The 25055-nt window shown below is 27.5% G+C and overlaps 5 protein-coding genes across 12 annotated transcripts; 2 read left to right on the forward strand and 3 right to left on the reverse strand.

Moving 5' to 3' along the window:
• Window positions 1–181: 181 nt before the first annotated feature.
• Window positions 182–1707, reverse strand: LOC145975678 (uncharacterized). The gene is made up of 4 exons (XM_083106331.1): window positions 1563–1707; window positions 1265–1427; window positions 831–1053; window positions 182–750 (listed from the first exon to the last, which is right to left on the reverse strand). Exons 1-4 carry the CDS (start codon window positions 1564–1566, stop codon window positions 520–522), a joined length of 621 nt encoding a protein of 206 aa, XP_082962457.1. The 5' UTR covers window positions 1567–1707; the 3' UTR covers window positions 182–519.
• Window positions 1708–2532: 825 nt separating this feature from the next.
• LOC145975543 (uncharacterized) lies at window positions 2533–4849 on the reverse strand. The gene is made up of 4 exons (XM_083106099.1): window positions 4623–4849; window positions 4352–4501; window positions 3961–4255; window positions 2533–3542 (listed from the first exon to the last, which is right to left on the reverse strand). Exons 1-4 carry the CDS (start codon window positions 4757–4759, stop codon window positions 3030–3032), a joined length of 1095 nt encoding a protein of 364 aa, XP_082962225.1. The 5' UTR covers window positions 4760–4849; the 3' UTR covers window positions 2533–3029.
• Window positions 4850–5644: 795 nt separating this feature from the next.
• LOC145975567 (uncharacterized) lies at window positions 5645–14711 on the reverse strand. 4 transcript variants are annotated; one of them, XM_083106149.1, is made up of 14 exons: window positions 14601–14711; window positions 13906–14007; window positions 13409–13465; window positions 12573–12784; window positions 12291–12445; window positions 11834–12048; window positions 10900–11044; window positions 9139–9369; window positions 8526–8907; window positions 8127–8307; window positions 7663–7826; window positions 7250–7453; window positions 7000–7167; window positions 5645–6582 (listed from the first exon to the last, which is right to left on the reverse strand). In XM_083106149.1, exons 4-14 carry the CDS (start codon window positions 12667–12669, stop codon window positions 6260–6262), a joined length of 2265 nt encoding a protein of 754 aa, XP_082962275.1. In that variant the 5' UTR covers window positions 12670–12784; window positions 13409–13465; window positions 13906–14007; window positions 14601–14711; the 3' UTR covers window positions 5645–6259. The 4 variants fall into 4 exon arrangements, with proteins under 4 accessions (XP_082962275.1, XP_082962274.1, XP_082962276.1 ...); XM_083106148.1 differs by lacking the exon at window positions 13409–13465; XM_083106150.1 differs by lacking the exons at window positions 13409–13465; window positions 14601–14711 and adding an exon at window positions 14435–14479 and having other exon boundaries at window positions 8127–8271.
• A 242-nt stretch (window positions 14712–14953) lies between these two features.
• Window positions 14954–17530, forward strand: Nmdyn-d7 (nucleoside diphosphate kinase homolog 7). Of its 4 annotated transcripts, XM_083106152.1 has the most exons (11): window positions 14954–15028; window positions 15310–15400; window positions 15496–15630; window positions 15722–15888; window positions 15972–16130; window positions 16237–16444; window positions 16515–16632; window positions 16766–16890; window positions 16963–17076; window positions 17152–17259; window positions 17324–17530. In XM_083106152.1, the coding sequence occupies exons 3-11, from the start codon at window positions 15514–15516 to the stop codon at window positions 17354–17356; spliced, it is 1149 nt and encodes a 382-aa protein (XP_082962278.1). In that variant the 5' UTR covers window positions 14954–15028; window positions 15310–15400; window positions 15496–15513; the 3' UTR covers window positions 17357–17530. The 4 variants fall into 4 exon arrangements, with proteins under 4 accessions (XP_082962278.1, XP_082962280.1, XP_082962277.1 ...); XM_083106151.1 differs by having other exon boundaries at window positions 14977–15238; window positions 15310–15630; XM_083106153.1 differs by having other exon boundaries at window positions 14977–15234; window positions 15310–15630.
• A 2699-nt stretch (window positions 17531–20229) lies between these two features.
• On the forward strand, window positions 20230–24400 carry LOC145975441 (uncharacterized). Of its 2 annotated transcripts, XM_083105932.1 has the most exons (9): window positions 20230–20505; window positions 21116–21188; window positions 21383–21586; window positions 21833–21955; window positions 22131–22315; window positions 22873–23002; window positions 23356–23654; window positions 23740–23951; window positions 24058–24400. In XM_083105932.1, exons 1-8 carry the CDS (start codon window positions 20466–20468, stop codon window positions 23934–23936), a joined length of 1251 nt encoding a protein of 416 aa, XP_082962058.1. In that variant the 5' UTR covers window positions 20230–20465; the 3' UTR covers window positions 23937–23951; window positions 24058–24400. The 2 variants fall into 2 exon arrangements, with proteins under 2 accessions (XP_082962058.1, XP_082962059.1); XM_083105933.1 differs by lacking the exon at window positions 24058–24400 and having other exon boundaries at window positions 23750–23918.
• The last annotated feature ends 655 nt before the right edge of the window (window positions 24401–25055 follow it).

A 25055-nucleotide genomic window follows, 5' to 3' on the forward strand; every position in this document is an offset into this window, starting at 1 on the left:
TTTACGCCTTTGTTTTTATTATTATTTTTCCAAATTGTTTCAACTCTTCGTTTAATTTTTGTAATTATTTTACCCTTGTTTAATTGTACATATCTTATTTTTTAAATATATTTTAATTTATTCAAAGATATAAGCCTATCTACTTCAAAGCTACTATTTAAATAGAAACAGTACACACACACAAAAATAAAGACACACATATCGAACTATATACACTGTTCATTTTATAAATATCAAAATCAACTATATATTTCATAAATACAAATTATATTGTATAACTTCTCTAATTTTGTAATAATTAAAAGTAATTAAACTTTTATAAAAAACAAATGGTCGATTGTGTATCTTGGTATTGACGTATCTCATACACAAGTTCATTCTTGTTCTCGCTCTAATTCGTTTTCTCAAAATCTCGTCTTATCAAAATTGTCCCTTATCGTCGATCCCTTACCGTCTACTTTTTATTTACTGCATTGTCCTCTTTTGTCACATTAAAAAAACGATTAAAACATAAATGCATCAACGTGTTCGTTCAGTGTCAACAGCTTCGATTATCCTTTGAAATGTGATGGCATCAAGACCAGCGAAAGATCTGTCAGGAGCCGCGAGCACACGCGGAAGCGAACGACGTCTTCTCCGTCTTCGTCGGCGAAATAGATCGTCAAAATAATCATCCGTGGTTGGTGGGTTCACTTTGGCATAGTAGAGTGCCGCAAAACCACTATAAATTAACAAAGCCGCAGTCGCGAGCTGATGCAAGCGATAGCATGTTATTTAAACAAACTCGAATGATTATAAAGAAAAATTTAAGCGGATAAATTTAAAATTACCTGAAAAACGGCCCAGAATTTATAACTGCCTTCGTTTATTAGAAAGTCATAATAGCCAGCCCAATAATCAACTTTAGGTTGACTGATCGCCTTCATGTGATTATGATCGTCCTCGTCATCGTCATTCATCATCATGGTATCATCGCCATGATCTTGATAATGATCTTGATAGTCAGTATTGTCTCCTCTAGTATTATAATCCTGTCTATAAGCTTTGCTTTGTCTGTAGACAAAATGTATTATATGATATTAATTTAGAATAATCACTATAGAATAAAATCACTAACCGTCAACTATTATAAACTCGCATGTATTGTTTAATTTTTATTTTACATTTCTTCCTACATATTAAAGATTCAACTACGCTCGATTAACATGATTATAAATTGAAGCAAATGATGTTAAGAATAATAAAATTTAAATTATACATTTACCTGATAGGCTGCGCAATTGTAACTAAATCAAAATTTTCTTTAGATGTTCCTGTTTTCGAAGTCAATTCTTTCATATTCTTAATTTCGCTCGATTCAGCAAATGTGTAATAGATGCAAATTAATAGCAAAACAAATTTACAAACTAATCTGTTGCTTACTGAATCTGAGGAATTAAGATATTATCCATATAGTAAAAATATATATATATATATATATATATATATAACTTACAATAAATATATTAAAATATACGAATAAATTCATTAATATTTTTTCTTACAGCAAATGAAATACTAACTCATGTTAATCTTTAAAATATATATATTGTACGTTTTGCTTTTTAATATTCACAATGGGCACCATCCCACTTTAACAATGCACTCTGTCACATATAGAATTATTAGTTGGAAGTAATACACAATGCAAAGCTTCAAAGCGGAAAACCTTTAGCTATCAAAGTCTGTCGAGAAACTAAACGACTCGTGGACTTAGTTTCAATACCAACTTTGTTCGGTATTCGCGAACCGATAACTGTATCGACGGTAACGTTAAGTAAATCCATAAGCGCTAATAGCTCTAATTGTTACAGATCTTATGCATCGTCGTTTAGAGGTAGAATCCGTCAATACATTCAGCAGCATCGAGTTTGATTGATCATAGTTTCCAAATAATGTTGATGATGTTGTTTATAAGCCGCAAGATTCTTAAAATCATATATTATCAATTATTATTTATTATTACACGCTGCTACATGTAACGTGTATATCTAAAACTTGCTAAATACTTATCAATTTCAATTTTAAAAAAATCAATGAAGTATGTCAAGAAATAGGTTAAATCATATTATTACGCGTTACAAGCGGCTAAATAGAGAAATATTTGTTTTATTTCAAATCTTTCTTTTTAGCATATTCTTAGTTTTGATTTTGTTGAAATGATATTCTAAATCAATGGTAAATCTTGTCCCTCTATTAACAATTATTTATTCCATCTGCATATTGTTTATATCAATTTATTTAGCAACATATTGGAATATTTAATGTAGTATTATATGCGCTTAAAGAATCGAGAATTCCGTGATTTTAAGAAATTTAAACAATCAAGAATTTTGAAATCTAAGAACTATATATCGCAATTTAAATCATCAGATTACTTAACAATTTCTTTTTAAAATAACCCTAAAGATAGAAGATTTAAGAATCTGAAATGCATTATTACAGTAATAAAAAATTAATTATCAAATGCAAAGTTATTAGTATCTTGTTTATTTATAAATAAATGATTAAATGAGTAGACAATAATTCAACTGTAAGAAAAAAATAGGTATAGAAATAATAAATACAACTGTAACTACAAGTACAATTTTCTCTCTCTCCGCCTCTCTCTCTCTCTCTCTCTCTCTCTCTCTGTCTCTCTCTGCAATTTATTTTAAAACAAGTATTAACTTAAAACTAAACAATATAATTTGACATTTAAATAATGATCATTGATTAACACATAGTTAATCCAAGACATTATAAATTATATGAATATGTGTAAAATATATATTAACAAAATTATTACATATTTCTATGATAAATGACATCTTAACGACACGTTTTACAAACTAATTTTTATTAATTGTTCTATCAGTTTCGCTTAAAAATTACAAATATATTTTTTTAACAGGAAGAGAAAAGCAATTATTTACATGCATTGATATTTTTGTAGGATTTTCTCACTGATAACTCATCATTGAATATAATATTATCAATTTTTCGAATTTTTATGTTTCGGCAAATCGTTCCACTCCTTCAAGTATTTTTTCGGTAAAAGACCACCATCCTTCATTCGAATCGCTTCTTTCCTGCGTTGCAGCCTCTGCTAGTTGTGCCGGAAAGTTGATCTTATGCCTGGCGATGCTTTTTAAGACAAGCGCTGCTATGTATATGATAAAATAAATACTAAAGTATAGAGGTATGTACCAAAGCTTTTTTCCTATAAAGTAATACGAGTATGGCCTTTTGTCGAGTCGCTGATCATTCATTTCCGGCTCCTCCGTTGTAGTTTCATGATGATGATATTCAGGTACATTATCATATATTATGTCGTGATGAACATCATGTTCATACGGATCATGATCCATGAATGAGGGCGGATGTTCATAATAGTTGGCAAATTTCATGGGCTTTGATCCAAGCTCGTCATTTGCATATGAAGGAGCAATGTCGTAAGTAAGGTAGTCAGTTTCGTGTTCGGTATTATATTTGTTTGGCGGTGATTTATAGGAATCCGGAATCTATTCAATGAAGCTCAAATTAGACATTTGAATATATAAGAAGTGTATTTGATAGAATCTCTGTATTATTAACATATTTATTCTCAACATTCATTCTCAATATTTGTATAACTGTTAATGTCCATATTATGACATTATTTTGCTCTGTTTCTTATTTTATATTTGCTACTTAGCCACACATGACTAAAAAAATAACATTTTTATTATGTGTATGATGCATATTGTTATTAGAATAAAAATAAAAATTAGGAGAAAAAATCGAAACTTTCAAAAAAAGGCAGAGATTGTTTGATCCCGTCATAATAAGAAAAATTAACTGTAATAGAGATAGACAGTAAAAAGAATAAGGAAACTTATTGATTTATCTATTAAGAACTAATAATGATAAATATTGTTATGAAATATTATATTTACATACTTTTTTATCGTCCGTAGATGGATATTTGCTAATCATTGGTTTGGGCATCAGTGATTCATCGTCGAGAAATTCTGACGGACTATATTCGTACATATTAGGAAAGATTGGACCGAGAAAAGTAGATGAATTTGTGTTTAAAGAGCTTTCTGCATTTGAGTTTCCTTTTGACGGTTTTCTGTTTGCGTACGCGATGTTATGCTCGAAAATTGCAGGTGGATGAAATCGATGTTGAATCAATTTTTTGCCTACCGTAGCATCTAGTTTGGCTATCATGTCATTATCTAACGTGGAATATCTAGACATAAACATAATAGTCTATTAATAACAAATAAATTATCAATATGTTTTTACTACGTTATATTTGTATATATCAATACTTGAGCTTTTTTACTTCGGAGTGATTGGATAATCCACTGCTTCCCCTTTCTTTAATTTTGGAGTTCTGGATGGCACGTAAACAGGTGATACTGTGATAACGACGTCGGCTATACTTCTCCCTTTATTTTCGTTCGTCAGGTTCGTATTGTTTTTCATCGAATGCCTAGATGCACAAATGTTGCTTAATATATATATTTGATTTTTTAAAAATAAAATATCACAAAAAATATCTAATTGTATTTAGCTGTCAGTAATAGTGTTGAAATTAATCTCGATATACGTACCTAGTTATCCACGAGAGAGAATCGTGAGAACTTCTTGCTAACTGTCCGTTCTTTGATACTCTTGCGTATGATAATACTTCTGACGCTATGACAGAAGACAAGTGTACGAAGAAAACCAAAGTTAAAATACGTAACATATTTGCTGATTGTTGAAAACGAATGACTGTAGTCTTGAAGCGAGTATCCTCTATATAGACTTATAACTGTAATTATTATTTGTGCAGTCGTAAATGTATTGTCTACGTGCATTTAATTGTAGCAGACAACATTTAAATCTTTTTATTATTGTTATAAGTTGATAATATCTTTGTCATTCCATTTTATTCGTTTATAGTGAAATTGATGCAAATCAAATTGATTGCAAGATTGCACAATGTTGATATTTACGGTATTAAAGCATTATTTTACCGTATATATATTCATTCTCACAGACAAAACTTATCCAGCCAGTGTAATCGCGCTAAACAGGAGAAACGACGCTTGACAAAATCACTCTAATTTAATTTACAAATCGTAACGCTCCGTTATAAGTATTCGCATTTGTACATTACGAATCAATGAATTGTCTCTCAATGTTAAAAAAGAGAAAATAATCTCAATATATTTCTACGAATAATAAAATTTTTGATTATTTAGAAACTTTTTTATTTCTTTTATTTTTTTCATAAAATCAGTAGTTTTCAAGAAAAAAATAAAATACGTTATCGTGCACAGCACGATGCTAAATAGCATAGGTTTCGAATTACGAGAAGTTAAATTTTAAAATAAAAATTAGAGTAAATGTTGGAAAAATTGGAACAGAAACAAAATTATAATAAAAACCTAATTTTTACCCTCATGTTTGGAGAAATGTAACTCCAGAGGGAAGAATGTAGGAGTGATAGGTTTATATGAAAAATTTCCCCTTAATTTTCGACAAAGAATCATCTCCTAAGATTTTTCGAACTTATTAAAAAAACACCCTGTATATATGTTTTATTTTTATTTTTATAAAATATATAAGTTTAAAAGGATATTTGATTATTTATTTTAATGCAAGAAAAGTAATACATATAACATTCATCAAAAAATATATTGATAAATATGTATAAAAGAAGATTTAGCTCAAAGATCTTGACATATATGATTTTGACATATATGATGCCAAGATCATCATCTTGAGTATTCTTCGGAAACTTTCAGCGTCGCTTCTTGTTTATTTAAAATTTATTAACAAATAAAGTTTCATACAAATCAAGATTCTAACAAAAATTGATCACAAAAAATTTAATATTAAACAGAGTATGTGTGTATCATCATTATAATACACATCCACATGCATTATATTATGCACACGCACATAAAAAAGGTTCTAAATTTAATAAAATTATGAACATAAATTCCACATTTATTGTATATTTGCATATTTAAATGAATGTATGGACGGAAGAAAAGTTTCGCCTCTTCCCTATCACGAAAAAATTTTAACCGGATCAAACTAAAAAATTGGCTCTCAAATAACAACAATTAAAAAAAAATTAAAAATTAACAAGTAAAAGCTAGTAAGGCGCATCAATCTGCTGTTCATTTGCTTTTTTGGACAATTTATTATTTTGTATGTATATCTTTTATTTTTCTTGTATATCCTTTATCCTGATTTAACACAAAAATCCTTTATTATCTAAACCATTATTTTCCATCAAAATACTTTTGTCCTTCTTTATTCGTTCATCTTGTGGTTTTTCATCGAGATTAATATCATTTGCATGCTTATCAAAACTACTGTGTGCATCAATATTTTTCGATTTCTTTTTCACAATATCGTTGCCTTCGAACTGAGGCCGCTTTTTTAGATAAGTCATATTAAATATGAAATATATTATGCCAGTCACTAAAGTTATCATAGCGAATATCTGATAGGTCGGTCTAGTACCAAAAGTTTTCATTAGATAACCACCGATCAAGCTTCCAGAACCTTTGCCTATAAATATCAAAATCAATAAATTAATAAAAATAATAAAATTTATCAATAATAAATAGTAAATAAGTTAATAAAAATAATAAAATAATAAAAATTAGTAAAATTTCGATAAATATAGCGAAAACATTACTCATCGACTATTCATTTCATCTGCCTCGTAATTCAAAGTGAGGATGATAATAAAATGATGATGATAGAAGAGACATTATAGAAAAAAATTTTATAGGAGTTATTTTTACCAGCTCTACACTCATATACATGCTTACGAGAAATTGCTATCTTTATTGAAATGCTCTGTATGTGAAAGTCAAAATCGGTGAGATGTAATCTTTTCACAATATTTACTGAAGTTTTATTATATTAAATCGTTTTCGTTATATTATCAAAGAATTTCAACAATTGAATGAAACTACATACCAACTCCGTAATAAACACCGCCAAGCAATCCTTGTATCGAGCTATCGGTAGATATAGTTGATAATTTCGCCGCGTAAGTAACGGCTGCAGTGAAACTAAGAGATGACGTAACTGATTCCAATGCCTCGAAGATTAAAGTTAACCAAGGATTATAAACTAAGGAGTAACCTGTACAAAAAAGTATTTTTTTATTATGTATGTATCTTTGTGTTTATTTTATCAATTATTTCGAATCATTATTAATGCTTACCACAAAGTCTGATAGCATAAAACACAAATCCTATAAAAAGCACATTCGCGTGACCAATTTTCGATATTATTGGTCCCGAAAGCGCTAATAATGGTATGCCAGCGATACCACCGACGGTCACAGTGATACCCATAAGTGAATTAGATCCTCCTAAATCTTGTATCAACCAGAAGAGGAACGATTCGATGTATCCCCAAGCAGTACCTATCAAAATATTTTTTACTGTTTTCATATCATTGTTGTTGTCTTTTGTTTAAATTATCTATCTCGAATATCTTAATAAAAAAAAAAAAGAAACTCAAACTACATGGTACGTTCAATTGAACCATAGACTGAGAAATCATTATTCTATAAAAGTCTCAGTCTACGTTTAAGTTGAACCTAATACATTATATTATAATTTGATAATCTACCAAGAACAAAGCAAGCAAGAAAGAGTGCGGCAGTTTCAATGTTTTTCAGAACAATAAAGACGTCATGTACAACATTACTAGCAGGTGCTTTAAATTCTAAATTAATCAGCAACATAAGAACACCTGATATTAATTTCAATGCTGCGTATAAATAGAATGCAGGCCTGAAATATTCATAAAATTTCTTATTTTAGATTCATTTTTTTATATTAGACTCAATAAAATTTATTATAAATAAGATATATATATGCGATTTGTAACAATTTATTATAAATTATTATAAATAAAAATCACATATATATTATATAGAACATTTCGAAAACAAAAAGTTTATTATATATAAAAAAAATTTTATTCACACACAAAACATTTTTTATTTATTTTTGCATATAAAATTATTTCCTTGTCAATTGTACCAGCAATTACGAATTATTTATCTTGTGCATTATAATCAATTGACTCACCTAAAATCAGTATATCCTTTATCTTTACTGGCATAATCAATGAGAAAACCTGATAAAGGTGAAGAAATCATGCCTCCTATACTACCATAAATTCTTTGAAGACCATAATCTGCCTTCTGCTCTCGTAATATCGCTATAACAGCACCTTCAAACATAGCAAACGTTGTACCACCAATAATACCTGAAATAAAAGCTTTATATCTTAATTCTTTAATATTGTTTATTCTTATTCTTTAATATTTAGAGTTTATACACATTTACAGCTACAATTATATAATATTTAAACAATATTATGGTAACTATAATAATTAAAGACTTTTTATTACAATTATTTAGAGAGAGAGAGGGAGAGAGGGAGAGGGAAAGACAGAGAAAAATCGTGTTGAAATTTGTACTAACCTATGAATACTCTAATGATGAGATAAAGCCAGAATGTCAAACTTACATTATATTCAATTTCTATATTCATGTTAGAGCACATTGATTTGCGAGGTACAATAACTATACATTTTTGATTGCATTTATTCGTGCTTAGAACTTGCTTAGTTGTTTTTAAATTGGCATCATAATCATAAAGATGCACATCTACTGTGACTTGATCATTTATATAATTATTATTATCTGAATCATCACAAGTAACTTTTCGAAAATCTTCCTCTGCCCAGGCTATTTCCTCTGCCAAGTATCTTTGCCGTTCTTGTTGTAAATCTTCTTCATCCAATTTTAAACTTTTAATTTTTGATTTGTACAAATGATAATTTATTGTTTGGTTGTTATTATTCTAAAAAAATGACTGCATGATTTTAACGTTTATGTTTTTTTTTGAGAATTTACATACGGTCTTAACATTCATTCTAAAAAAAAAACTTAAACAATTGTTTAAAAAATTACGATATGTAAAATACGCGAAAATGAAGATAATGCTTATAATATCATCCATATCTTTGAATATTTTTAGATATATACAAATGTCGCTACGCGTTATGATATCTATGTATTATTTTTCCTATACCTTTGGTTTGATTAAATAATCGAAAGCACACAACGTATGGTTTTTGCATTCATACAACGTTTCAGTAAAATTATCAAAATCTTGCACGCATTTTGAGATACATGAAAATGAAAGTAGCTGATCAGTTGGAAAGAAATAATAAGTTTTTGAAATCCGTCGAATGGCAGTTTTAAAAAATTCATCATTTTTTAATTGTCGATGCTCTTCTATATTTTCCTGCTGATTAGAACTCTGCAAATTTTAAAATACACACAAAAAATGATATGTCCTAATATAATATTATTTTGGATAAACCTTTTCATTAATGTATCTCTTTCTCCTCCTTACTCTTCCAATAACTTCCAATTATAAAGATTTTCATATTATAAAGGTCTTTGTAAAAGTCACGATTTTAATTAAATGTTCGGCTATTTATTATTAAATATTCTTAAAGGATAGAAAGAAAGAAAATAAAAACTGACAAGATTTATAATTTGTACGGTGCCAAATAGATATGCAATTATGTATGCAAAGGTCCACTATATGTTATCCAATATTTTTAGTGCAAAACAAAATCTATAATTATATAATTTCATATATAAATTTTTAGACACAAGGATCTATTATTCTACGACATTCTGTAATACTAAAGCGATCCTCTTTTATGTTATCTCTAAATGTTCGAAAGCACACACATATACTCATACATACACTCATACATCGGGCTAGGAATTACGTGACTTTGCACGAAAAGTTGTAAGTACATATACATGATTTTTATAAATCTCGTTTTGCACTGAAAACATTGAATAATGTAGACAAATTTTAATTGTAGATTTATCGTTTTACATCCAAAGAACTACTGATGAATGAAGTAAAGTGGACTTCACTTTGCATGGAAAACTACAAATTTGAACTCGCGAAAAATGGAAGTTTCATCTCGTCAATATATCCATTTAAAAAATTTTTGACATTTTTGATGTTTATATAATAACATGCAAGTGTCTATTATAATGTACATACATGTATAATAATGTTTACATAATCTGTATCCAATATTGAAATTTTTTATGTCAGTTTACTTTCAAATCTCTTGTTGCTCGCTTTGCATCTTTATTTGTTAACAAACTTAACTTAATTTATTAATATTTTTATAAACAATGAATTGCGGTTATAATTTTTTGAAAAATATATTCATATATTCATAAATTGCAATCTTGACAATTTATATATATATATATATATATATATATATATATATATATCAACGTCAAGATGATTAATAAGAGACTACATTAATGTAAAAGTTTATCATATTTTGTTGTGAAACAATATATCTAGAAAATTAAATTTAGACGCTAATAGCGAATTTGATCGATACACCAATACTGGTGCACATTAAAAACTGTATAAAAATTTACAATAGCATTAATTATTACAATTAAAATAGTAAGATAATTAAAAATTCTATAAGTCATATACATTATCGTTATTATATATTATACAAATAAGTAAATTCGATATTTTTATTAATGTAATAAAAAAATTCTTTTTCAAATTTTTTTAATAGAACAGTAAATAATATTATATATGCTATTTTAGACTTGAAATATTTTTAATTAGAAAATTAAATATTTAATATATAATAATATGTATATCACGCGAGCGCTCCTATAATGACTAGCATGCAATGTTTAATTCACCGCTTATTTTTTTGATATTAAATATCAAATTTTCATTCATTAAAAGACAACTTGTTAATATACGTTCAATGCAACATACCGTTGACAAGTCATTTTGCGCAGGAATGTATTTGTACAAAGTACTTTCATCAGTTTGAAAATTAAAATGTCTGACCGTATAAAGTCTCGATTTCAAAATCAAATTATGATCTGTTTCGTTGTCTGTTTCCATGTGACACATGAATCTGTATTATACGCAAAAAAATATATATTAATGTTTAAATGTTTGTACAACATTTTAGGTAATTTTAGATAAAAACAACTTGAAAGAAATCAATTAAAATGTCATTTAAATTTGGTAAATAATTCTCTTGAATGTGAATATTATTAAAATGTCATTAGCAAGATTCATAAAAATTCAACATTTGTTTTACTTGAAATTAAGTTGTTAAGTTAAAGTGAAACAAACAGGAAGACAGAACACTTGTATTTACATTATGTGTTTATGATTACTATATTAAAGTTTTTGTCATGATGGTAGAAGATTACTACTCGTGATAATATTACTTTTTATGCGTTACGTTTGTGGTAATTTGAATTCAAATGACTCGCAATCCTAAAAGAAATCTAGACATTTTTAGGCATCTTTAAAATGTCCTAATATTTCCACAGAATTAAAAATATATGATGGGTTGTAAATTATCTTTTTGAAAAATAATACTTAATTAATACTTTTGTGGCTGTTTAAAAGTTATAAGCCAAAACCATTAATCATTTTTACTACTTTACGATTCGCGATTAATCATATCGATAATAATAGAAAGATCTGTAGAACAAAACATGATTAAAAATTTAGAGACAAAAAAACATGTTGCTTGATGCGAAAAAAATAATTATAAAACTATTTTTATCTTTATTTTTTTTAAATATATTACATCTTTAACATTATATAACAATGCAATTCGCAACGTTATTGGAATTTTCACAATAAAATATTAGCTAAATTTGACGCCTAACTACATTTTTTAACTTACCCACAACTTTCTATCCTTATAGTGATTTCCGAATCTAATTTCATCTCGCAAGGATGAGTCTGGCTCATTGTATATAATAGCGAACCACTTTTACCTTGACAACCCAGCTCCATGATTATATTCTCAGGAAAATTCACTATCATTCTGCCGGTTGGCACTAGTAGTAATAACAACGCCGCTAAGCCTCCGAATATGGAAAATACCGATAGTAAAATCTGCCCGAAAAAATTGCCGAAAAGATTTTATTAATGTTTCATATTCTCTGTATGTGTATGTGTATGTAGTATATCAAAAGAGATATGAAATAATGCGCAAGTAAATGTACAACGATAATAATAGCACAGCACAGATTCAAATAATTTCACTTTATGCCAATTTATAATCTGTGTTAAATAGAGTTTCTTACTTGTATATATGTTGATATATTTAGTAGTTATTAGAAAATTATTTAACTCACTCTGAAATTTCCTATTCGATCGGCTAACATACCGGCAAGCGGCGGCATAACTATAGCTACAAGAGGAGTGATGGCACTCATTATTGCAGTTTCTTCTATGTTTATTCCCAATTCTCTCATGTGAATAGTTAAATATGGATACAACACATAAATAGCTGAAGAAATTAAATAGAATTCGTTATTAATTTTATTAAACTATTTTATTGTACATAAGCAATAAGAAAGAAAAAAAAAGATGCATGTTATTAAATGTAATGAAAAACTCTTTAGTAAATTACTTACTGGATGCTTGCACAAAAAATATTAATTTTAATGACATCAACTCTTTTTGATGGAAATCCTTGCTTATCCTTCCGAAGAAAGTCTTTAGCATTATCATTTTGACGTATTTTGTATGTTTTTGAATTTCGATTGAAATCAATTAATCTAACTGAAGTAATCAGTTTGTATTGTGCATATTTCTTTTGTACTTCACGTGTGCATTCTCATTCTTCCTGTTTACCATTGAAAAAGAGCATTCGCGATATTTTTTAAAATAATTTTTTATAAATTGATTTCATGTATAACGCAATTTTTGTTTAATTATAAAATAACACTTTTATAAATAATGTGAACGATAATTTATAATTTCTCTCTTTCCTATAGAAATATATGCAATAATCATGACATATACTATAGCAAATACTGCATCGACATGAATGTCATGTCTTTTATATAACGGTTTCACAATACATTCTACTTTGTACATACATATCAATTTATTCTCGTTAAAATAAGTTTGTAAAAAACATTTATTTTAACTATGATTGAACATAATGTTTATTATCAAGAAAATTCGTAATGTATTTGATTCATTATAAAAGATAATATTTAAAAGATAATACTTTAAAAGATAAATATTTAAAAATTTGTTATTAAAAATTTATTTGATATTATTATTTGATATTAAATTTAATTGATATTATTATTTTTTCAGTTGTAATCATAGTCACATTATTAAAGAATATTATCATATTGCTTTATCTATATTGTAACTTATATATATATATATATATATATATATATATATATATATATATGCGCGAAGAATACTTATTATTATAATTGTTAGTTGTTACCGATGATGAAAGCGAAGACCATTGTTGTTTCAATTGCATAACATATATTTTAGCCGACTGTGTGGAAGAAGGCGAATATTATTGTTTTTCTAATATATTATTCAAGAGAATGTACTTTTGAATTATAAATTATCTAAAATAAATCGCAATCTTTTGAAAATATGTTTGATAAAATTTATAAGTCTCACATATCCGTTAATAATAATCTATATATTAAAATTTTATAATATAGCAAACACACACAAATTGAAGAAGTAAACTATATACATATATAAAATACATTTCAAAATGCACATACATTAGAGAATATACAGTACATGAAATTATAAATAAATTTCTATCTTGAAAATCTTTTGTGGCAAATTATAAATCGTTTTATGTTAATTTCAATTCTTGAGGTAAAAATATTTGAAGCATACTTGCAAAAAACTATATTAAAAGTATAGCATAATTCCCCGAATAGAAAAAAATTGAAAAACGAGAGAAAAATTGCGTACCTTCTTTTTAGGTGTTAATATTGAATACCGTAGAAGGGAAATTAATCCGTACGATGTGATGTCAAGCGCAATACTGACACCTCGGGATAAATCAGTGACGAACTGTGAAGAGAGAAATAGCGCGCATATAATCCAACAGATTAATCCTTTCTAAGTGCAACAGCACGACTTCACAAATTTGCTGTATAACAATTGTCCAACAAATAATGATCTAATAATTTAACTTCAAAGTAGTAAGTACACACGAAATACAATTTTAAATTGTTAAAAAATTTATGTATGTATAATTATATGTATAATTTATTATTTAGATTCCAATGACTTATGGGACTTGTGGGTATATTTTACATGTACATTTACAATGTTATTTTTGGCATTTGAACAACTGTTTTTAATGTTAATATGATACGTTACATATGATAAATTTGATATTAATTATATAATTTTTAAAATAGACTCTCGCGCTTTTTGTGATACATTTTTTAATCCTTCCTTATAATAAATTGAGCTAAAACATTACAAAGCATACTAAGTCTTTCTTTCTTTCTTTGTTTCTTGTTTTCTCTTTGATTTAATGCGATGAGAATGGCTCTCGTTGCGAATAAATCATCGACTAAATCCTTGACACGCATCAATGTGCCGTTATTATTTGCGGTAGATGCTATATAGTTCTTTAAGGTAGATATAGTAGCTACCTGAAGCGACGATATCATGTTAGTCAGTACGGAATTATTGTGTTTGATGAATTCAATATTTCGATAAAAACAACTGGCCAGCTGAATGACAATTTACAGTATTGCAAAAACTGGAAATAATTAATTATATTATGTATAATTATATTAAATATTGCACAACAGCTCATTTTCACAGAAAAATATTAATAAGTTATATAATATATGTATATATAAAGTGCATAAATCTTATGAGGTTGTGTTCGAAAGGCTAATCGTCAAAGTAAAGCAGAGTAAAAATGTCTCTTGTCCTGATTGGTCAATCAAAGGTTACTTTATCTTGACGGTAGATTTTCGAACAAATGTCCTCTTACATGTGACAGTAGACGGTAGTGCCAATCAAAAATTATTATTCCGATATGCTCTAATTTGATGAAACGTCAATTTTTAATGTGACTAACAATAATTTCTTTGATTTTTTTTATATCATAAATACGATTGTGTGCATATACAATTATACGATTATATTATTTTAACGATAATTATATCATTAAGAATTTTGTAATTATTTTACAAGTTAATAAGCCAATAATTAAATTAATCGCAATTTGAGATCGAAATGATCATAAAAATCGAGTTGTGTCGACTTGTCATTTGAGCATGTATTATGTTATGTTAACAATTGATCTGTTATTTCATTATAAAGCTTCCTCTACTTCTGATTTTATTCCAGGTTCCAGGTATTCTCTTGAACACGATATCAATATATATATGGAATAAATAAAATTTTATTACCCTTTAATCAGGTTGATATTGTTCATAATGTAAGTAACAATTTATAATTCGTTCGTGATTTTTCTCTGGGAAATGTTTTTAAGATTTTTAATGTTATTATTTATGAACAACAATATATCGTCAGCATATAAGTCGTCTCAAGATGTCTACAGATTACTGCAACAGATATGTATTTAAAGCTGAATGGTACGACAAAGTTGCTTGCATATTGAAAAAATTTTATCTGTATTATTATCCATCTAACAACACTATCGAATTGGTATGTATCAAGTTAGTATTTTTAGTACGATAGTTTAGTACAAATTTATATTGCAGAAAAGAAAATTGTTTATATAATCCTTATATTTTAGTTTGATTTAAAAACAAAGAAGACCTTTCTAAAAAGGACCATATGTGAAGGCATTAAAGCTAAAGATTTTTATATTGGTGCTATAGTAACAATATTTTCCAGATGCATAAAAATTATGGATTATGCAGATAATTATACTAAAATCAAGTTAGAAACACAACTGCAAAAGTAATGCAAAGAATTTATTTTATATCTTTTATGATTTATCATATAAAATTTCTCGCTGCATCGAGGTAATTTTATTTTCCCAGATTTTTCGTACTTTTGAAACCAGATGTTATTGATAAAATGGGTGAAATATTTAAAATTATTACAAATCACGATTTTCATATTACAAATATGAAAATGATGCAATTAACTCCCACTGAAATTGCAGAATGTTATTTTATAAAAGATGCAACTGATAAGGTGTAAGATGAATCTTGGATTATAACAGTGCTCTGAAAGGGCTCTGAAAGTATGAACTATTATTATATTTCAATAAATTTGAAATACTATAATGACAAGTTTATTTAGGTCTATGATAAATTATCTTACCTCTGGCCCTGTTGTTGGTTTGGAACTATTAGGAGAAAATGGTATATCAAGATGGCAAGAATTAGTAGATCCAGAAAATTGTAAACACGTTTACTCAACAGCTACATCTTCATTAAGAGCTTGTTGTGGAAAAGATGAAATATATAATTCTATATATGGATCTAAGAATATCGAAATAGCAATGCAAGTACGAATTTTAATATATAATTTTTAACTTAATGTATATTTTGATCTAATATCTGATATCATATTTTCAGGAGTTGCAATATTTCTTTCCCAATTTAAGAAATAAAAAAGGGCTAAAAACTACTGCAATTCTGCAAAATTGCACCTGTTGTATTATCAAACCACATGCTGTACAAGCAAGGCTTGTTGGTAAATTGAAAATTTTATTAATATATCATTGCGAAATATAATATCTAAATAATGGAATTCTCACATATTATTCTGTAGCATCTTTTACTTTATCTGACATTATATATATTTCATTAAATTAATCTTATAATAGGTGCCATTATTGATGATATTCAAAAGGCAGACTATATAATTACAGCTATACGACAATTTCATATTAATGTAATTAATTCCGAGGAATTTCTGGAAATTTATAAAGGCGTGCTTCCTGAGTATACTGTATGTTTTCATTTTATATTTATTTTACAAATAATTTCTGAAAAAGAAAGCATTCATAAATATTTATTATAGGCAATGGTAGCTCAGTTACAATCTGGTCCATGCGTTGTTATAGAAGTAAGTCGTAAAAACGAGGACTCCAATATTGTTGCTGATTTTAGGAATTTTTGCGGTCCAATGGATCCAGTAAGTATATATTACTTTAATTACTTTGTTCGATGTTATAGATATTTATTTATTATAGATATTTATTTGATGTAGGATATTGCACGGCAAATCAAACCAAATACGCTTAGAGCAAAATATGGGAAAACAAAAGTACAAAATGCTGTACATTGTTCCGACTTGCCAGAAGATGGTGTATTAGAGGTAATAAAACTTTAATCATTTTTCGACATATCTTCTATGATTTATATATATTAAATATTTTCAGGTTGAATATTTCTTTAAGATACTTGAGGAATAAAAGCGATTTGAGCGATTAAATATTCGAATATGCTACATTTTTTGCATCATATAAATTATTAATAAAAAATATTTATTTTAGAATTTAACAATTATTAAACAAATTATTTAAAAAAAAATATGTTTATATGTACTTTTTGTACTTGTAACAAAATAAATGTGTTTCTTTTAAAAAGATGTAATTAATTTATTTTATCGCTATGTAGCATATTTATCTTGCTTCCTCCACGAACATGTGTAGAATCTATTAAGATAAAAAAAAATGTGTATATTTTTATTAGAAATTCTTATCACACACGAACACGTCACGCGATAGAAATATTGTAATCAATCAATCTGGTTTTTCATGAAAACGAATGATTAAAAATGTTGAATTAAAATCGAATTGATTCTAAAGATCCGCGCGAAATTCTAGCCTCAGGGTGGGGTCCCATGGAGCGTATTACGATACGCGCGTATCGGGCGTATTGAAAATCTGACCAATCGCAGACATAACTTTCCCGTATCACAAACAGCGGAACGTCTGCGATTGGTCAGATTTTCGATACGCGCGTATCGTAATACGCTCCATGGCACCCCACCCTCAGGATTAGCAATCTTGAGAAATAAGTTTTGAGTCTTTGGCTGCGGTCGGGAAGACACTCTGGATGCCTTGGAGCGTTTGATTTACTAATCAGGACCAAAAGGAGTAAAAATTATTTTAACCCGATTGGTCAATCAAACGCTTCAAAGCATCCAGAGCGTCTCCCTGACCGTAGTCTTTTTCATAGATATATGTTCGTATCACTAGATCGTTAATACGGGCAAATCAACTATTTTCAAATGGGTAAAATTCGATATGCCGTGTCTCTTGATAAAACGTAATAATAAACGTACAATACATATATCTTAAAGTCAAAATAAAACGATAAAAAGTATCATATATATACAGGGTGGCCCACGTAAAGTGTTACAAATTTATATCTCGAAAACGAAGCAATTTAGAGAAAAATGTTTCAGAGAAAAGTTGTATGGTTTCGAGGGGGATATAAGATGATGTCATTAGTTTGACCTTGAAGAGTCACCTGAAAGTCACGTGAAGATCACCTCCAACTTTTTAAAGAGGACATCCTATATGCTTTTACATATTCTTATAGCTCATCTCGAGAGCTTTCCAAAACACTATAATTAAGTTAGTTTTCATTAAGTACTTTCCGAGTTATGAGGCTTGAAATCATTTTTTAATTTTACATAAACCATAAAATATCTAGTAAAATATTCATTTTTCGATTATCTTACATTAATACTTTTATGTATAAAATAATGAAAGGAATCAATTGGTGTAAGAAAAAACATAGCTGTTTTTAAGAAAAAATATGTAATTAATTGCAAATTACATATTTTTTCTTAAAAACAACTATGTTTTTTCTTTAGACTAATTGATTCCTCTCATTATTTTGTACATAAAAGTATTAAGGTAAGATAATCGAAAAATGAATATTTTACTAGATATTTTATGGTTTATGTAAAATTAAGAAATGATTTCAAGCCTCATAACTCGGAAAGTACTTAATGAAAACTAACTTAATTATAGTGTTTTGGAAAGCTCTCGAGATGAGCTATAAGAATATGTAAAAGCATATAGGATGTCCTCTTTAAAAAGTTGGAGGTGATCTTCACGTGACCTTCAGGTGACTCTTCAAGGTCAAACTAATGACATCATCTTATATCCCCCTCGAAACCATACAACTTTTGTCTGAAACATTTTTCTCTAAATTGCTTCGTTTCCGAGATATAAATTTGTAACACTTTACGTGGGCCACCCTGTGTATATATATATATATATATATATATATATATATATATATATATATATATATGTTACAAATTATTTTGTAATAATATAATTAATGTAATTAATAATGTAATTAATTTGTAATATTGTTAACATCACGCTGAGGAGGAACCAAAAAATGATTCAAAACGCTCGTTTGTTATTAATGTAATTATTTTTATTTTTCCGAAATAAACGAAAAATAAGAAAGAAAGAAGGAAGTGTTGTTTTTTCTCTGCACTCCAACTACCGCGTTGTAACTCTTATTTGCCAATTTCGATTTAATTTTTATTTAATTATTATTATTTAATTATTAATTATTATTATTTAATTATTAATTATTATTATTTAATTATTAATTATTATTATTTAAATATTAATTATTATTATAATTATTATTTGAGCCAAATTTCAAATTATTTAATTATATAATGATAAATGATAACAATAGAATGATAATTAATATTGCGCACATTTTGCTTACTGTGATATTATAGATGTATAAATAATAAGTAATTATTAATTGTAAAATTTATCTCATAAATGTAATATATATGTAACATATGTTATATCGAGCAAAACCCAATATTCCAAATTGCCAATTGAACACTAGAACCTTCTGATTGATCCACTGGTTATTTTAGACTGACAATGAATCTATAGATATCAGACGATATAAGGATGTGTATTATCGAAATGTGTGCTAATGGAATCTCCCCTTATATCGTAGTTATATCTCACATAATAAACGATTGATTCAACATAATTAAATAAATAGTATCATATATATAATACCATATATTGTAAAAATAATTTAATTTAATTTATTAAAAAATTCAAGATATATATTTACATGGAAATTAAACTTTTATTTTTTGTATTTCAAGTAGACAATAATAAATTCTACGAATAAATTCTTAACTATCCTGTCAGTTCTAAATAATCAATTTAATATTCTTGTAATGTTCTAGTTTTAGTATGTATGTACATTTAATGCTTAAGATTGATCAAGCGAGCCTTGACAACCAATCTTGGATCTCTAGGCAACGTATGAACATTTTTACAAGACAACACGCTTGAGGCTTGACTGGCATGCACGCACGCATGCATGCGTGAAAGGTGAAAGAAATGCGGTTTTGACAGTTCTGATTGATTTGATTAATGCAGAGAAAACGTGTTTTCGTGATAGATTGTAATTCTTGACGCGTGATTACATTTTATAATTGAATCGGGCACCTCTCTCATCGGATAGTGATCTGCAACTCTGTTTGAAACGTATTTTAATTGTAATTTCCACATGAGGTTGTTAAAATTCTTGCTTCGTTATTTTCCACCAGGTAAGTAGATGACATATTATCGAATGCGTTAATGTTGTTCGTTTATAGTCAAAATTCGAATTTCTTTGTAATATTCAAAAAGTATATATATATATATATATATATATATATATATATATATATAAATATATTAAATATTAATGTATTATTAAATTAGTACTAAAAAATTTTTATTATATAACTAATTTAATAAAATATATTAAAAAGTAAAAATTGCACAATATCGATTTCATGAATGAACTAAATAATTACTTGCATGATTTTATTACAATTTTTAATTTGCATTGTAAATAATTAAAAAAAATATCCTTGTAATTTCAAAAGTACTAGATAATATTAATGCACTCGATTGTACAAGAATTATTTACAATGCAAATTAAAAATTTTAATAAAATCATGCAAATATACAATATTATTTAGTTCATGTATAAAATCGATATTGCAATTTTTACTTTTTAATATATTTTATTAAATTAGTTATATAATAAAAATTTCTTAGTACTAATTTAATATATTAATAAGAAAAAACGCAGAAATCAAATTTAAAATATTATAAAATTGAATTAATTTAATATTTTCGACATTAATTTTAAATGTTCTTTTTTTCTAGGTCTCGCGTTAGAGTACACACAAGGCGGTGATATCAAAACAAAAATGATCGATTTGTTAGATTTGTCCGCTGGGTAATAGAATATACTTTTATTATAACTTTTATTATTCATAATTTTTAAGTAAAAGGCAATGAAAAAAGAAACTAAAATTTTATTTACCATCGTTATTTTATTTTCGTTTTTGTTTTTATTTAAACATCGAACTACATGCACATTTGATGCGTGTTTTCGGAGTAAAGCGAGAAATTACACGATTTACTTTGCAGAACGGACATAAGAGCATTAGCGGAGAGCATAAAAGCAGCTGAACCTGTAATAACCGAAAGTGTAATGGACCAGTTAGTCGAAACTCTGCAGAAACTACAGACTAAAGTTTGCGATACAAACGCCAAACGCTACTACAAATATAAAACCTTACAGACCCATCTTTTGCCAGTCACTAATATAGCATTTGATAAACTAGGTAAAAGGTACTTCACATTAATATTGTTGCTTAATTGTTTATAAAATTTATAATTCATAAAATTTCGAAATAATTCGAAATAATTGATATTTTTATGTTATTTATATATTCCAATGCATACGATAGTTGATAAATCGATTTAAAGCCATTGTAATTGAAAGAGGATATAAGAGTGATTCAATATTAAGAATAAATAAATATTATGCATCAGGTACTTTATTGAAATAAAATATATAATCGATACATTTGACAGATGCTTGACAGGAAGCTATGACCGAACTTGTAAAGTTTGGAACATTGACAGTGGAACGGAGCTTTTTACTCTCGAAGGCCATAAGAACGTGGTCTACGCCGTCTCCTTCAACAATCCAACTTCGTAAGTCACGATAATCAAAGTTAGTTTGCAACAACATCGATCCAGGTTGAAAGTAAGATGACATTATAACTTATAGTGGGCTAAGTTATTCTTTTTACGTGCTTTCTACCACATGTTGTAATGCGGTAGTAATTGAATTAAATTTATTATCGTTATGTTATCTTTATCGTTTCAGAGATAAAATTGTGACCGGATCTTTTGACAAAACGGCAAAAGTCTGGTGCTCGCGGACAGGTCACTGCCTCATGACTATGTGGGGTCACGATGCGGAGGTGGTGGTAACTAAATTCTCACCGACGCAATGCAAGCTCGCGACTGGTTCCATCGACGCGACATCAAAAATATTCCATATAGAAACTGGTATTGAAAATATTGCAGTGTTATCTTACATAATAAATACGCGCCGATACGACATATGGTTTGTAATCGATTCAACGCGGCCGACTACTATCGAATCTCTATTTCTCGATGTGCGAACAATGCGGAAGCAATTAATGTACTGTTGCTTATTGTGTTTAATTATTATTGGCTTATGTTATCACAATGATAGCCTGATACTCTAATTAAACCATCTTAAATTAAGATTAAATTGTTGCGAAAAATTTCCAAAATTTTATTCATCTCTGGGATGTAATTTAAAGGTAATTTAAACTATTACACAATTTAGAATATTAATAAAATATTAATTACTATTGATCTTGGAATCATTTTATAACTTTCATGAAATAATTAAATTTTATTTTCTGTTTTTAAATAAACAAATTGGACTAACCAAGCATCTCGATTTTACTATTTAATCATTTGTTAATTAAGTAAAGTTTACCCAAGATACGTATTTTTTTTTAGAATAAAGTAATGCTATACTAGTATGTCATATTCTTTTATATAAGAAACACAAACAGATTTCTATTCGACAGGTCAAGAGTTGGGTACGTTGAAGGGCCATACGGCGGAAGTTATTGCATTGCATTATAACAATGATGGAAATCAGATCATATCAGGTTCTTTCGATGGGACAGTGAACATTTGGGATACAAGAATTTTCGCGTATGTATTGAGTTCTCTTTCTTATCTTATATTACATATCTTATCTTAATGCTAGGCCTTAAACGTAACGCGTGACTTGCATTAAAATTTATTGTCATAAAATAATTGTCAATATCAAGAAATATAGTATATAACTGCTTGAAAGAGAGAGAGAGAGAGAGAGAGATTTTTATGGAATCAGTACGTATCAGTTGTTATCTAATATATACAAGCTAGTATCATTGTTATTAGTACTATAGTTACACAAGTGTTATTTACACATAAAATTATATTTTCTTAAAATAATACTTTCTTTCATATCATATCATACGCTAAACTTGATCGAAAATAAAAATATTTTTACTAATAATTAGACGAACGGGTGTATTGATTGGACATCACGCGGAATTGTCCAATTGTATTTATAATTTCGACTGCTCGTTAATTGCATCATCTTCGATGGATAAAAGCGCGAAGATATGGGATGTAAGAATGAATTCTTGCCTAGCTACCTTGCTGGGACATGACGACGAAGTTTTGGATCTCGCTTTCGGGAATAATGACAAAAAACTGGCAACAGCTAGCAGCGACACTACCGCGCGAATTTGGGATATAAGCAACAATTTCCAACAATTAGCACTGATGAAAGGCCATCGAGAAGAAGTTTCACAAGGTAAATTTTTGATTGCAAATAGATATTTCGCGATTATCTCATATTCATTTCAATGTACTTCAAATTCCCACGAATATATTTACAGTTTGTTTCAGTCCAAATGGCCATCAACTTTTAACTGCCTCCTTGGATAAAACAGCTAGGCTATGGTCCGTAGATGACGGTTCTTGCTTTCAACAATTGAAGGGACATACCGATGATGTCTTTGCTTGTGCATTTTCGTACACAGGAGATAGTATAATTACCGCTAGCAAAGACAATACTTGCACGATTTGGAGATGATTCGATTGGTTTCAAGTATGCGTTTAGTTTTCGCTTATCGTTCTGTTTATCGTTTATGTTATATATTTTTATGTTATTTAAATTTTTGATGCATGTAATCTATTATTTTTCCGATAAACAGGCGAATAGATGACAATATCAATCCATATTTCACTATTGATATCAAAATTTTAATAATGACAAAAAGAGTAATCATTAAGAAACATCATTAAGAGAATGAAAGAGAAAATCATTTATATATCATCAAGAGAAAAAATATTTGCTGCACTATTATTGTATATTTGATATGAAATCAACCAACGTTTTATCATAACGTAAAAATTTGCTAAAATAAAATTATTTACTTTTGATAAATTTATTTTTTTGTTATAACGAAAATATGATTATAAATATAACTATAATTTTTTTTAATGGCGAAATAAGACAGAATGAACTTATTCTGTTCTTGTTATAACAAAATAACAAAATAATGGCGAAACAAGACAGAATGAACTTATTCTGTTCTTGTTATAACAAAATAATAAAATAATGTTTCTGTAGATTTATGAAAGTTATTTTTAACAAATAAATATTTAATATTCTTAATAAATTTTTTCTTGTTCATATAATAATCGACAAAATGTTAATATACGTCGTATCGGCAGATTTTCTTTCTCTAAAAATAATATTTAAAATAAACTTATTTATCTTTAAATTTACCTTAGATTTACTTCATAATCGTATTTATTTTAAAATATATTTACTTCATAATTTTAGGATTAATAAAGTATAAAGTGAGATTATAAAGTATATATTTACTTCAAATATATTTACTTCATAATTTTAGGATTAATAAAGTATAAAGTGAGATTATAAAGTATAAAGTATAAAGTTAGAATTAATAAAGTATAAAGTGTTATATTAAATTACATATATATAAGTGCGTTATTAAAAATTACTTGCGTCATTAGTGAAATGACTCAACATGTGTGCATTTCTGATTTGAGTTTTGAGAAACTGATAACATTAGAAAAGTTATCGAAAAGAAAAATTATTGAAGATAATCCAACATTAACTATTTGCAAGTTAACTTTATACACATTTGTATATAGACACTTCGATATGATAAAAATGTAAAAT

Source organism: Camponotus vicinus, unplaced genomic scaffold (assembly GCF_025532165.1).
Source record: "Camponotus vicinus isolate PSW18456_S1 unplaced genomic scaffold, iyCamVici1.0 SCAF_8, whole genome shotgun sequence".
NCBI lineage: Eukaryota > Metazoa > Arthropoda > Insecta > Hymenoptera > Formicidae > Camponotus > Camponotus vicinus.